Source organism: Macrobrachium rosenbergii, chromosome 5 (genome assembly GCF_040412425.1).
Source record: "Macrobrachium rosenbergii isolate ZJJX-2024 chromosome 5, ASM4041242v1, whole genome shotgun sequence".
NCBI lineage: Eukaryota > Metazoa > Arthropoda > Malacostraca > Decapoda > Palaemonidae > Macrobrachium > Macrobrachium rosenbergii.
The window spans coordinates 2,824,063-2,839,175 of record NC_089745.1 but is presented as its reverse complement, the minus strand read 5'-3'; the positions used below and the strand labels follow the sequence as shown (position 1 = coordinate 2,839,175).

Below are 15,113 nucleotides of genomic sequence, written 5' to 3'. Positions count from 1 at the left end.
CTAAAGTTGACCTTGATGAAACGGGCATTTACATGCCCTCGTGCCCTAACTAAAAGGATGGAGGATCAGGGAAGTATTAGCTTAAGGACAATAGGAGTAAAGTTAAGTATACCTTAGTTTAACCAGACCACTGGGTTGATTAACAGCTCTCCCAGGGCTGGCCCGAAGGATTAGACTTATTTTACGTGGCTAAAAACCAATTGGTTACCTAGCAACGGGACCTACAGCTTATTGTGGAATCCGAACCACATTATAGCGAGAAATGAATTTCTATCACCAGAAATAAATTCCTCTAATTCTTCATTGGCCGGCCGGAGACTCGAACTCGGGCGACAATAAGAGTAATGCTTGGCCCTAAAGGAAACTATAGACTTGCGCCTTCGAAGAAGGTAAGAGAAAGGAACCACAAAAAGGTGGAAGTAAAGAGCACCATATTTGAGATATTTTCAATCTCAAACAATTGATTTGAAGTGAACTGTCCCCAACACAGCAACTCTAGGTAACGTTGTCTCTCAGCTTTATAGAACGGAGTTCAAAGAAACCTACAGGAAAGAGATAGAAAAAAATACTTTACTGCAGAGTGAAATGCCCAGATGAAGGCCACAGCTATTGAATAAACAAATATTTAATCAGTTGGTTGTTACGAAAAATGATTTAAGTGATAGTGTAGGTTTATTCATGAAGACGTTTCATATGAGGCGAATGTTAAACATGGTCTAATTAAGGACAAAAGGTACGGATATACGAACGTGTACAATTAAAACTAGTTAAGTGTTTCATGTATTCATATATACATACATACATACATACACACATACACACACACAGTGAGCAGAGGAAAGATGACATGAGCTGTGTAATGAAGGAAAAATAAAGATTGTTTGAGTTCCAGTTTCATGACACAATAGGGGATTGTTTGCAGAAGTTGTGGAAGACGGATGATGTGTTTAATAAGAGGGAGGGAGAGGAAAGGAAACCTTACGATAAAAAGAGGGCGCAGAATGTGAACAATAACAATAGGGAGAACAAGGAGTTTTTCTACAAGGAACAAATATGGAGAAAATGGCTTAAGAACAAATGGATCTCAGGGTATAAGATGGTAATGGGAAGATGACGTCCGGGGCGAATGTAGTCGATGGATTGAGTGTTTAGCAGATTTTTTGGATACGGAAGAGAAACGAGGCAAGAGGTCAGAGTAAGTTTGAGAAATCTTTTGAAAGTTAATGTTGAGACCATAAAGAGGGCAATTAAAAGTTAAGCGCACCTTAGTTTAACCAGACCACTGAGCTGATTAACAGCTCTCCTAGGGCTGGCCCTAAGGATTAGACTTATTTCACGTGGCTAAGTACCAATTGGTTACTTAGCAACGGGACCTACAACTTGTTGTGGAATCCGAACCACATTATAGCGAGAAATGAATTTCTATCACCAGAAATAAATTCCTCAAATTCTTCATTAGCCGGCTGGAGACTCGAACTCGGGCCTAGCGAGGGCTAGCCACAACTCTACCGACTCACCCAACGAGGAACTGAGGGCAATTAAGATCTGAAAACTAATAGTAGTACAAGTGAGGTGTTGTTTTTGGTTGATGGAGCATGATTGATTGGCTGACCAGGGTTTGTAAGGTATGCTTGGAAGAGGAAAAAGTCCCAAAAGAATGGATGTACAGTAAGGAACAATTGTTCTTTTGTATAAGGATAAAAGTGATAGAGGAGACTGAGAATTATGAGGCATAACTTTTCTAAGTAGGGAAGGTTTATGGCAGGAATTTTTATATAGGAGGACCATTATAGATTTAAAGAAGATAAGGTTGTAACATTTATGTGAGCGGGTTGAAAGTATAAATAGGGTCATGAGGATCTAAAGTATAGATAGTAAATTGTTGATTAATAAAATTTGTTATGATGTAGTGAAGCATGAAGTAAGTGACTGGTTTGGTGAAGAATTGGAGCTGAGTAAGGGTGTGTTATGTGTTTGTGTCCATGTAATATCTGTGTTGACAGGATAATGCAAGAAGTCAGAGAAAGAACAGCAGCTGCAAGTGCAAAATTGTGGTAGAGGAATACATGTCATGAATGGGTTCTTGAATGGTATTCATAGAAGACTGGTATTCATAGATGATACAGTACTGATTATGGAAAGTGTTGAAAAATTGCAGTGATTAGTGAAAGAATTTGAGTTATTGCCACAGGAGAAAGCTAAGAGTAAATGTGAGCCAAAGCAGAGTTACAAGGATAAATTGTTTGGTCATGTGGAAAGAATGGAGGATGATAGGATGATGGAGGAGGTATAAAATTTGGAAATGTGAGGAGGAAGGAGAAGCAAAAGACCAGGAAAGGAATGGGTGATGAGGTGGAAGAGGTACTGAAACAGAAGGGTCTCAACATCCAGGAAATGGGAGTGTGTGTGAGAAGGAGTTCAGCGGTGGTATGATTAGTTGGGTTAGACAGTCACCTGGTGAGCTTTTTTGTAGATGCATGGAAATTAGTGTTGTAAAATATTCAGCTCAGGTTGTTAATTCACATTGGTGCAGTTCATCTGTGAGTGTCTTTAATCTTTGGTGAAATGTTTTAATATATATATATATATATATATATATATATATATATATATATATATATGTATATATATATATACATATATATATATACTGTGTCGTGTGTGCAAGAAATCCAATTTTAAACCATACAGAAGTCTGTGGCTAATGATCACGGTTTGACTTTTCCTTATCAGTCTAGATGCATCTTATAACTGGTCCCTAGTCTGCATATATTAGATGCCCTAAATATATATATATATATATATATATATATATATATATATATATATATATATTTAATATATATATATATATATATATATATATATATGTATATATATATATATATATATATATATATATATATATATATATATATATAATATATATATATATATATATATATATATATATATATGTATATATATATATATATATATATATATATCTATATATATATTTATTTAATTGATTACCTCCATCTAAACTTGATATGATAAAAACCTAAACTTTCCTGGATGCGCCGTGTCACTAATTATAATGATTATTTATTTTTAACGCATATTCAACTTGCATTTGACCACGAACTCTGTAAGGATTTCCTGACTGTAACAACAGAGTGTTAAATGTAGCAGGTGAAATTGTTTAAAAAGGTTTCTTAGGAAGTTCCACAGAGGTTAATCGGATTAGCTAGCTGTAAGTCGAAGTATTATGAGCAAGTACAGCTGCTCAACCCAGGTTTTCCAGTTGTGAAAGTTAAGATTATGAATATTTTTTATGTGATAACTTTGTGGTTCCTTGGCTGTATTCACACGTACACTCCCCGTTGGGGCTGGGTGGCGCCATCAGTGCACCTCACGCGGTGCACTGTAGGCATTACATAAGGTTCTTTGCAGCAGCGTTCCTTCGGCTCCTAGCTGCAGCCCCTTTCATGCTTTTTACTGTACCTCCATTCACATTGTTTCTTCCATCTTACTTTCCACCCTCCTCTAACAATATTGTTTCATGGTGCAGCTGCGAGGTTTTCCTCCTGTTACACCATTGTAACCTCCTACTCTCAATTTTCTTTTCAGCGCTGAAAGACCTCGTAGGTCCCAAAGCTAAGTTCTATATTCTTCTTCTTCACACATACAGTATACGTTTTCAAACTGTTTTTTCTGTTCCACTGGTAACGGGATTGGAACATCAAAATAATATAAAATGTCTTTAAGAGTAGGGGAAAGTTGACTTGAGGTCTTTTTCTCTTTGTTTCTTTCCTTCCACAAAAGTAAAATATTTTGAAAGATAAATATCTTTCAACTTGCTCTTTCCGATTAAAGATATCCTTGTACGAAATCGATATAAACATGTAGGTACTGAGTAAGCAACTCATTGGCTATTTCTTAGAATTTTTTTATTATTTTTATTTTGTAAATGAAGTCCTAAATATATAAAATACACATATTCCAGTAAATACCGAAAGAGGTGGCACAGAAAAATCTTTTAACCTAGAGACCAGCTCATGGCCAGTTTTATCATACTTTTTTGACAGCAGCTTATTAATTTTTTTTCAGAATTTGGTAACAAATAATGTACACAGAAGCTATAATAATAATTAAATAATTATGTTCGTCTTCGTTTGTTAGCATAGATGCTTTTTACTGATAAGAGAGTGAGCTAAAATCTTGTTTTGAGTCTTTCCTCTCTATCAATTTACCAACGTAAGTGTATAAAATACTTAAAACTTAACCTTTGTGGAATATCGTTTCATAATGAAATGAAACATCATTATCATTATCATCAAAATAAAGATGAAATTAGGAGTATGATTTCTTAGCATTAGTAAAGCATAAATCAACAGCCAGTCTCCATCACACTTGCTCTCATTTCAATTCGTGGAATATGCAATGCTTTATACGGTAGGAGAAATAAACAAAAAATGTTAACAAAAATTATAATTCATCATTAACAGTAACTACAACTATTAAGCGTATTTTTGTCATCTGTGTGGAATCAATAACAGCACCATTACCTAAGTGAGTGTTGAGACAAGAAAGTACTGAGAAATTCAGTGGTCCCTGTGATACAGTGAAATAATTCAGACAATAATACATTCATAACAATCGCCAGTGTCATATGATGACAATATTCAGTTAGTTATGCATCTTCTGAACAATTAATCTAATGCATAATGAATGATGTGTCCTTTCAGTAAGTCGAGTGGAACATCACACATCAGGTGGGTCGTGCTGTGAAGATTCTTGAGTTTGTTCAAGGTAAACCGTAGGTTCTGCTTGGAGTTTGCGGTGCTGGGCTTGATTCAGAGCCGCCAAATTGAGATCCTGATCCTGTACCAGAGAACTGAGATCCAGAGCCAAAGCCTGCTCCAGGGCCTACACCAGCACCAGAGCCCAAGCCTGCTCCGGGGCCTAACCAGCACCACCTCCTGCTCCAGGGCCTACACCAGCACCAGAGCCAAAGCCTGCTCCGGGGCCTACACCAGCACCAGAGCCAAAGCCTGCTCCGGGGCCTACGCCAGCACCAGAGCCAAAGCCTGCTCCAGGGCCTATGCCAGCACCAGAGCCAAAGCCTGCTCCGGGGCCTACACCAGCACCAGAGCCAAAGCCTGCTCCGGGGCCTGCACCAGCACCAGATCCAAAGCCTGCTCCAGAGCCTAACCCAGCACCAGAACCAAAGCCTGCTCCAGAACCTAAGCCAGCTCCAGAGCCCAAGCCTGCTCCAGGACCTACGCCAGCACCAGAGCCAAAGCCTGCTCCAGGGCCTACGCCAGCACCAGAACCAAAGCCTGCTCCAGAGCCAGAGAATTGGGAGCCAGACCCAGAGAACTGAGATCCTGAACCAGATTGGGAACTTCCACCATAACCTGCCTGAGCTGCAGCAGCATCCTCAAGAGCTGCCTTTTCAATCTGAGCAATGGCATGAGCTGGAAGAGGAGGAGGAGTTGGTAGAAGGTCTGATTGTACACTGAAACCAGATCCATCGGCAACAAACTGGAAGTTAGCTGGGGTACCATCAGGGAATGTGAATCTGAAAATGACAAAAGTAAGTAAGTAAAGCATCGAAAGTATTTACAGTTAGACAGAATTAGATAGTTTCATAATTCAAGTTCCTTTCATTTATACATACAACTTAGACTTTTATTATTTTATATGAAATATTTTTATACTTACGACCATGCCCCTTGCTGTGCCACAGCTCCAGTTTCACCCTGTGGGTATCCTTGTTCTTGACGGCTGATGCCATCACCAGTTTCGAAGTTGAAGCTGTAAGAACCGTCAGCATGTGGACCGTCACGTTCATCAACAAGAATAGGAATGACAGGAGCAGAGGGACCTTGGTAACCTGCAGATGATCCACCAAAGGCACCACCAGCAGATCCAGATGCTCCAAATCCTCCAACAGATGATCCTGAAGGGCGAGCTCCTCCAAATGATCCACTTGAACCACCAAAGCCTCCAGAGGGAGCTCCACCAAACCCAGCAGAAGATCCACCAAAACCTCCGGTAGTTGAACCTCCAAATCCAGCACCACCAGATCCTGCAGAACCTCCAAAACCAGATCCAGAGGCACCAAAACCGCTTCCTGCTGAGCCGCCAAAGCCTCCGCTGCCAACCCCACCAGACCCTGCAGAACCTCCAAATCCAGCACCACCAGATCCTGCAGATCCTCCAAAACCAGATCCCGAGGCACCAATACCACTGCCTGCTGAACCACCATAGCCTCCAATGCCAGCTCCTCCAGATCCTGCAGAACCTCCAAACCCAGATCCTGAGGAACCTAAACCGCCTCCTACTGAACCGCCAAAGCCTCCGCTGCCAACCCCCGGATCCTGCAGAACCTCCAAATCCAGCACCACCAGATCCTGCAGAACCTCCAAATCCAGCACCACCAGATCCTGCAGAACCTCCAAATCCAGCACCACCAGATCCTGCAGAACCTCCAAATCCAGCACCACCAGATCCTGCAGAACCTCCAAATTCGGAACCACCAGATCCTACAGAACCTCCAAATCCAGCACCACCAGATCCTACAGAACCTCCAAATCCAGCACCACCAGATCCTGCAGAACCTCCAAATCCGGAACCACCAGATCCTACAGAACCTCCGAATCCAGCACCACCAGATCCTACAGAACCTCCAAATCCAGCACCATCAGATCCTACAGAACCTCCAAAACCAGATCCGGAGGAACCAAAATCGCCACCGGCTGAACCTCCAAAACCACCGGAGGAAATACCAGAAGAACCTCCGAAGCCTCCACTCACATCACCACCAAAACCACCGCTGCCAAGTCCTCCAGCAGATGAACCACCGAATCCTGCTCCAGATGAATCGCCGAATCCTCCACTTCCTGATCCTCCATGTGCACCAGAAGACGCCCCAAAAGCACCAGCCGAAGAACCACCGGGACCTCCAAATCCTCCGCTAGAAGAAACGCCAAGCCCCCCTGATGGGGATCCAGGGCCGCCTACATCAGGAGGCTGATATAATTTTGCTGGGTCAGAGAGAACCCCTCGAGGAATTGTCGCCGTGACTGCCAAAAGGGCACACAAGACCACCGTCTGGAAAGGGGTGATTTTCATTAGTATCAAAAAGGTAGAAGGTTTCATGTATGTTAGTAAAATATGAACACTACAAAACAGTAATAAAAATTTTTTTGTAAAAGGTTCCATATGGGGAAATCAACAGCATGCATTACATGTTCTTAAATATAACTAGCATTGATTTTTAGTCCTCCTTATCATCTAAATTTCATAGTTTATTTATTGTTTTGCAGTTGATCACTAAATAAAGTCATTTTTAGTGCACCTGTCAAGATGAAGCGATATATTTAATTTAATATGTATGAAGTATTCTCAGTTGAATAGTATCAGTGATTGTTGAGAATTGTGAAATTCAGTTATTTTTAAAAAATCAGAATTTATATAACGGTGGGAATTAAAATTTTCATTGTCTTTTCTGTGCATAATATGATGGTCTGAGCTGATTGTCAGTACAAAAATTTTTAATGATAATGTAGAAAAACTGTTAAGTCATAGATACTATGGTTATTTTTGTTAAGCTCGTAAGCTTTAGGAGGGCGTTTTTCAAAGACAAACTCATTTCCAAAATACAATCTATGTTTTCAGTCGATTACAATAATTCTGTAAGAGATGAAACTAGAAAATTGTTTTCAGTTTTCAGTTGCAAATAATATTTCTGTAAGATAAAACTAGAGAATTGTGTTACGACAGATGTTCTTGGTCTTCCCCAGTCATCCAAGAGTGACAGGGGTTAACTGTGTCACTTCAGTAGCCAGGCAGAAATCCTCATTGTCAGTCATTGTCATCCTGATCTGCTGCTGTAAGATAAAAGCTCGTGGTTATATAAAAACAATTGTGGAACAGCCTCCCAGAGGATGTCGTGCAGTGGAACTTCTTCAGAAGTTCAAGAGAAAGTGCAGTGCATTACTAACCCTAATACTTTTCTTCTTGCATTTTAATACAATTTTTTATCTATTTTTCTATCTATTCTTTTAATTTTTTTTTTTTTTAATAAGTGCTATCTCTTCATTCTGTATTTCCTTTTACTTCCTCTTACTTCTCACTAATGAACACCAAATGCTTTGGAAGCTTGAATTTCAAGTCAGTGGCCCTTTGGGCTTGTTCCATATGAATAGGTTTCACCTACTGAATAATAATAATAATAATAATAATAATAATAATAATAATAATAATAATAATAATAATAATAATGAAAAGGAAATGAATCTTAAGATGGGAAAAAGATGAAATGGTAAGACCATGCAGATGATGACTACGTTTTATCTATCGCATATCCCATGTGATAAGTTATGATAGTGAAGGTAGACCGCATACGCCCACACGATATAATGAAATGGAAATGAATAATAAGAGATAGAGAAAAGGTGAAATGACACGGGAAATGCAGATACAGACTACAATATATGTAACGCATATCCCTTGTGGTAAGTCATGTTAGTGAAAGTGGACCGTATGCGCCCTTAAGTAATTTCTGGAATAGCTGACTGGGAAAAATGAATTACAGAGTAAAAAAGAAAGATTTGAAAGATAAAAACTGGTTAAGTATACTGTTACTGAGAAGTACCGACCACCACCTTCAATCATATGAGTCCGGAAATGTGTCCGGTACAGTCATGCCGTTGTCTTTAGAAGACATAAGAATTATTTAGATTCTTTCTTAACCATCCTGCTACATAAAAATCATTTCTCGTATACCTTACATCTCTCTCTCTCTCTCTCTCTCTCTCTCTCTCTCTCTCTCTCTCTCTCTCTCTCTCTCTCTCTCTCTCTCTCTCACACACACAGGTCATTTCTCAATTATCTTGCTGCTTAAAAATCAGTTCTAGCACTTCGTACATTTATCTCTCTCTCTCTCTCTCTCTCTCTCTCTCTCTCTCTCACACACACACACACGCACGCACACACAAACACAGGTCATCTCTTAATTATCTTGCTACTTAAAAATCAGTTCTAGCATTTCTTACATTCTCTCTCTCTCTCTCTCTCTCCTCTCTCTCTCTCTCTCTCTCATCTCTCTTGCTACCCAGTTCTATTATTTCGTAATCTCTCTCTCTCTCTCTCTCTCTCTCTCTCTCTCTCTCTCTCTCTCTCTCTCTCTCTCACACACACACACAGGTCATCTCTTAATTATCTTGCTACTTAAAAATCAGTTCTGTTATTTCGTACATCTCTCTCTCTCTCTCTCTCTCTCTCTCTCTCTCTCTCTCTCTCTCTCTCTCTCTCTCTCTCTCTCTCTCTCACACACACACACACACACACACACACACACACACACACAAACACAGGTCATCTCTTAATTATCTTGCTACTTAAAAATCAGTTCTGTATTCCGTACATTTATCTCTCTCTCTCTCTCTCTCTCTCTCTCTCTCTCTCTCTCTCTCTCTCTCACACAAACAAACAAACAAACCGCGTTAACGATTATGCCACCGCTTCCCCGTTCCGTGCGTCATCATATACCCGGCACGCCCTACGCATTACGAAATGCGTACCACAACCGCGATGCTCGTAGTAAAAAAATTTAAAGATAATAAATGAATAAAAGAGAAATTTTAGAAATAGATAAATAAAAGAATACGATACAAAGCGAATCGTCTTCGGGGACTTCGGAATATGCAATCCGACGCTCCCCGAGAGAGCGAACTGGACTTACGTTGGTCGTCATCGTTGTCTGAAGGAGTCGAACGGAATGCATTAAACCAGCGGCTCCGCGGCCCTTATATACTGACGCAGTGCCCTTCGCTGCCGGAGGCACCGACGGAGATCCCTCCCTCCTCCTCCTCCTCCTCCTCCTCCTCCTCCTCCTCCTCCTCCTTCATGGGACTGGACGGGTGTTACGCGGCATCCCTTATGCCCTTAGAAAGTCCCTCCACCTCACGACGGGTTTCCCTCCTCCTCCTCCTCCTCCTCCTCCTCCTCCTCCTCCTCCTCCTCCTCCTCCTCCTCCTCCTCCTGTTCCTTTCTTTCTTTTTTTGCTTCAGTCCTGCTTCAGAATTTCTTCACGCGGGAATCACCGGTGTTTGATACAGTTTGAGGTTTTGAGAATAATCTCTGTATGTTTGGTTCTTCATTTTTCTTTTTTATTCTATTTATCTATTTATTTTCATTCGTGAATTATATCTATCAGATCAAGTTTGAAAATAATTTGTTTGTGTACCTCTACATTTTTCATTTTATTTTTATATATATATATATATATATATATATATATATATATATATATATGTATTTACTTTTCATTCGTGATTTATATACGTGATACACTTCCAGTTTGAAAATGATTTCTTGCTTACTTCTACATTTTTCATTTTTTCATTTATTTATTTGTATATTTACTTTTCATTCATGATTTATATATCTGATACAGTTCCAATTTAAAGGTAATTTGCTTACCTCAACATGTTTTGTTTTATTTTATTTATTTATTTATTTTTTTTTGCATTACTTATTTAAATTTCATCCATGATTTTCATACTTCAGATGTGTCTGACACAGCTCGAAGCTTTACAGCATTCTCTTTTAGTTTTCTGTAAAAGAAAACTATTGTGCCGGCTTTGTCTGTCCGTCCGTACTTTATTCTGTCAGCGCTTTTTTCTGTCCGCACCGTTTCTGTCCGCCCTCAGGTTTTAAAAACTACTGAGGCTAGAGGGCTGCAAATTGGTATGTTGATCATCCACTCTCCAATCATCAAACATATCAAATTGCAGCCCTCTAGCCTCAGTAGTTTTTATTTTACTTAAGGTTAAAATTAGGGAAGATCCTGCGTCTGGGAACGATATAGGATAGGCCACACCGGGCCGTGGTTAAACTTCATGGGTCGTGGCTCATACAGCGTTATACCGAGACCACCGAAAGATAGATCTATTTTCGGTGGCCTTGATTATTCGCTGTAGTGGCTGTACAGAAAACTCGATTGCGCCGAAGAAACTTTGGCTCATTTTATACTTGTTTTTGTGTACCTCTACATTTTAAATTTTATTTATTTATCTATTTATTAATTTATTCATTTATTTTCCGTTCATGATTTCTATACTTACGAGTTCGGTGTAAGTACCCAGAGACTGTGTGCTACTTACCGCAGAAGGTAATGAATGTGTCTCTTCATTCTTGGCGCAATCGTCATAAAGTATTCTCAATGATTTCTTACGTAGTTAGAACTGGTTTGGGTTTATAGCGATATGCATGGCCACTTTTAACACACTTATCGCCTGCATAGTGTTCGTGTATCTTGCTGTCAGTACATGTGTTCAACTTCTTACCCTGATCGTTGTGTATGTATGTATGTATATATATATATATATATATATATATATATATATATATATATATATATATATATATATATATGTATGTATATATATATAATATATAATATATATATATATTATAGTATAATATAATTATATATATATATATATATATATATATATATATATATATATATATATATATATATATATATATATATATATATGTATATATAATATGCAGCACTGATCACTTGATTGCTTTTTCCCTGGAGCCACCTCATGTTAGTGGAAATGGTTTTATGTTGATATATACATTATATACAGTATATATATATGTGTGTGTGTATGTGTTCACGTGCTTACAATTATGCCATAGTATTCTGACATTTGAATTTATGTCAAGAAACCAAAAGTCCATAATTTACTGACAATGCAAATTATCAGTTTTTAAAACCTGGTATGTTGTATATTTTTACATTTCTGTAGCCGGTGAATATTCTGATATATACTTTGTGTATGACTGATATTTAGGAATGGATTTTTCTGATGAGAATTTGATAATTATGGTTTTTTAAAATTTTTCCCATCAGTATATTTTAAGTAATTACAGTTCGTCTTTCCCTTCCACTATGTATTTTTAATTATCAGTTACCCTACCTTCTTACAATGTATTTCTAATTACCAATTGCTGTACCTCGCTGCCGAATTTCTCAGTTCCAGAGGTCCTTTATTCCTCACACCGCTGGGCTGTGGAACAGCCTCCCAGAGGATGTCGTACAGTTAGAACTTCTTCAGAAGTTCAAGCGAAAATGCAATGCATTACTACCCTAATACTATTCTTCTTTCATTTTAATACATTTTTATCTATTTACCTATTTATTAATTTACTTTTTCTTTTTTAATAAGTGGGATCTCTTCTTTTTGTATTTCTCTTTACTTCCTCTTACTTTTTCCTAATAAACACCATAATATTCTTTGGAAGCTTGAATTTCAAGTCAGCGGCCCCTTTGGTGGGCTCGTTCCATATGAATAGGTTTCATCTACTGAATGATGATAATAATAATAATAATAATAATAATAATAATAGGAACACTAGGCACGATCCTAAGATCCCTGAAAAGGAACCTGGAAAAACTAGATGCCGAAGTAGCTCCAGGACTCGTGCAGAAGAGTGTGCTACCAGAAACAGCGCACACAGTGAGAAAAGTGATGGGCTCCTAAGGAGGCAGGATGCAACCGGGAACCCCACACTATAAAAACCACCCAGTCGAGGAGGATGACTGTGATAGGCAAAAAAAAAAAGTAAAAAAAAATAAAATAATAATAATAATAAAAATACTTTTTTAATCTCTCACCGTGTCTTGTACATTTGACAGATGTAACGGAGGAAATTATGCAACCCTTCGCAAATCCGATGTCATGGTCTTCTGCGTGAACTGAAATAAACGAGGCTTTTATTTTTTCGTCTCTGTCAAACAAGGAGGCAGCAGATTGGATGTGTCATTCCATTCATGGAAGCTTTTTTTTTTTGTTTTCATTCCTCTGCTGTTTTCTTTTTAAAGAAAAAAAAAATAGGAATTGGAGATTGCTGGTAATTTGAAAATCGATGCAAAAAACTCAGATAATTTTCTGTTTGAAAAATATGAATTGGAGGATTGCTGGTAATTTGAAAATCGATGCAAAAAACTCTGATAATTTTCTGTTTGAAAAATATGAATTGGAGGATTGCTGGTAATTTGAAAATCGATGTAAAAACTCTGATGATTTTTTGTCTGAAGAATATGAATTAGAGAATTGCTGGTAATTTGAAAATCGATGCAAAACTCTGATCATTTTCTGTTTAGAGAAAAAAAATATTAATTGAAGATTGTTGGTAATTTGAAAATCGATGCAAAAACTCTGATCGTTTTCTGTTTAGAGAAAAAATATGAATTGAAGGTTGCTGGTAATTTACAAATCGATACAAAAATTCTGATCATTTTCTGCCTGAAGAACATGAATTGAAGGATTGCTGATAATTTAAAAATCGATGCAAAAACCCTGGTATTAATGTGAATGTGAAAGTTAGAAGACAACTGGAAAATTTAAGTTTAATAGGTGAAATGGGCTAAAAGCAATGTAGGCTTCAATGCGTGAAGTCAATATGCCAAGAATATTAGAACTGGGTAATAAAAATTGGTAAGACAGAAGAACCATTGCAGCAATGTAATTGGGGGATAAGTGATCGATTTAAGAGCACCTCGGTGAAATATTGACCTTAAATAATGTGGTTTTAGATGAGGGGTGAGTGAAATTCATTAGCAGAGCATCGTAAGTTTAATACATTGGCTGTAAATCACAAATTTCAATATTCCTTTCCCAAACGACTTATCGTCGCCTGTGATCTTGTTATCCATTTCCCCCCGGGGGTGGGGGGGGGGGGAGTGCCGTCAGTGTACCTCATGCGGTGTACTGTAGGCACTGCTTAAGGTTCTTTGCAGCGTGCCTTCGACCTCTAGCTGCAACCTCCTTTCGATCCTTTTACTGCACCTCCTTTCATATTCTTTCTTCCATCTTACTTTCATAGTGCAGCTGCGTGGTTTTCCTCCTGTTACACCTTTCAAACCTTTTACTGTCAATTTCCGTTTCAGCGCTGAATGACCTCATAGGTCCCAGTGCTTGGCCTTTGGCCTAAATTCTGTATTCAGTTCAATTCAATTTTATCTATTTCAGATATGTTTATTTTCTGAGTTTCAGCTTCTCTTATTAAAGAAATAAATAAATTAATAAAAGATATTCACAGTCAGATATGTGGAACGGTAGACATTTTTAATAGATTATTTCAATATTTGGAAAAAAATAGAAAATTGTGACCCTTTTCCCTGTAACTTTTGATTTTTATGATATATTACAGTTATTTTGAAATGATTTCTTATATAAAATTGTTTTATATCTTAATTATTCTTGATAAAGTTTTTAAGCAGATATTTCCTTTTACATCAAATTGCAAAGTTGTTGGTTTATCTGGAACCAGTTATTCAAACCTCGGGTTTTTAATATTCATTATAAACCTGTTTTAACTCCATGTGTCCATGTTTTTTATTATATTTTTTCGTTTTATATTTTCTTTAAACATTCCTTTGGGTTTATGGTTTGAAGAAACCATTTTGTTTTAAATAGCCTCTTTGAAAGGTATTTTATGGTTAAAAATTAAATTTTCAAAAATTAAAAAAACCTATCTTCTGGTCTAACTACAAATTAAAAACCTGTTCCCTGGTTTGTGATTCGTAGAAAGCGTGCCGTGGGTTTTAAAGTTTTTTTTTTTTTTTCATCTCTTAAGGTTTATCGCTCGGAAGAAACCGGTTTATAGGTTTTTGGTTTCTTATAGTTTCAACTCTTCACTATTTTCAGTCTGCTTTCATTCCACGGTACTTCGGGTGATTACGAATCTGTCGTTCATCTTGTGTCAAGAAATCCTTCCGTGAATGAAACTGTATCAATATCATGTTGACTTTTGAGATGTCTGGCTCCTTGTCTCATATTTGTTTCATTACGAAGGATTTCGCTTTGTCAACCTTTTCGTTAATATTTGTGCCTCCGCTTTGTCATCCTTTTCATTCATATTGTTTCACTATATTTCAGACTTGTCATATTCACTATCATCCACCTTTTCTCGCTGTTCTTTCGTGACTTATTTTGGTGGTGAACGTCTTTCTAGAAAGTGTACGCTGTACACTGATGTCATCTGTATATATATTTATGGGTAAATCGATAGGTTCCAGTTTTCCAGGACAGGCAGTT

At 37.8% G+C, this 15,113-nt stretch overlaps 1 protein-coding gene across 1 annotated transcript; it reads right to left on the bottom strand.

Moving 5' to 3' along the window:
• Nucleotides 1–4,947: 4,947 nt before the first annotated feature.
• On the bottom strand, nt 4,948–9,770 carry LOC136839038 (uncharacterized). Its single transcript, XM_067104703.1, has 4 exons — nt 9,737–9,770; nt 6,378–7,101; nt 5,710–6,085; nt 4,948–5,566 (listed from the first exon to the last, which is right to left on the bottom strand). Exons 1-4 carry the CDS (start codon nt 9,746–9,748, stop codon nt 4,948–4,950), a joined length of 1,731 nt encoding a protein of 576 aa, XP_066960804.1. The 5' UTR covers nt 9,749–9,770.
• Between the last annotated feature and the right edge of the window lie 5,343 nt (nt 9,771–15,113).

What these genes read in the sequence shown, in the direction of transcription:
- LOC136839038 (XM_067104703.1), bottom strand. An exon ending in TGGTGGTGCTGGATTTGGAG is followed by an intron (nt 6,086 to 6,377) that starts GTTCTGCAGGAT and finishes CTGGTTTTGGAG; the next exon opens with GTTCTGCAGGATCTGGTGGT. An exon ending in GCACAGCAAGGGGCATGGTC is followed by an intron (nt 5,567 to 5,709) that starts GTAAGTATAAAA and finishes TGTCATTTTCAG; the next exon opens with ATTCACATTCCCTGATGGTA.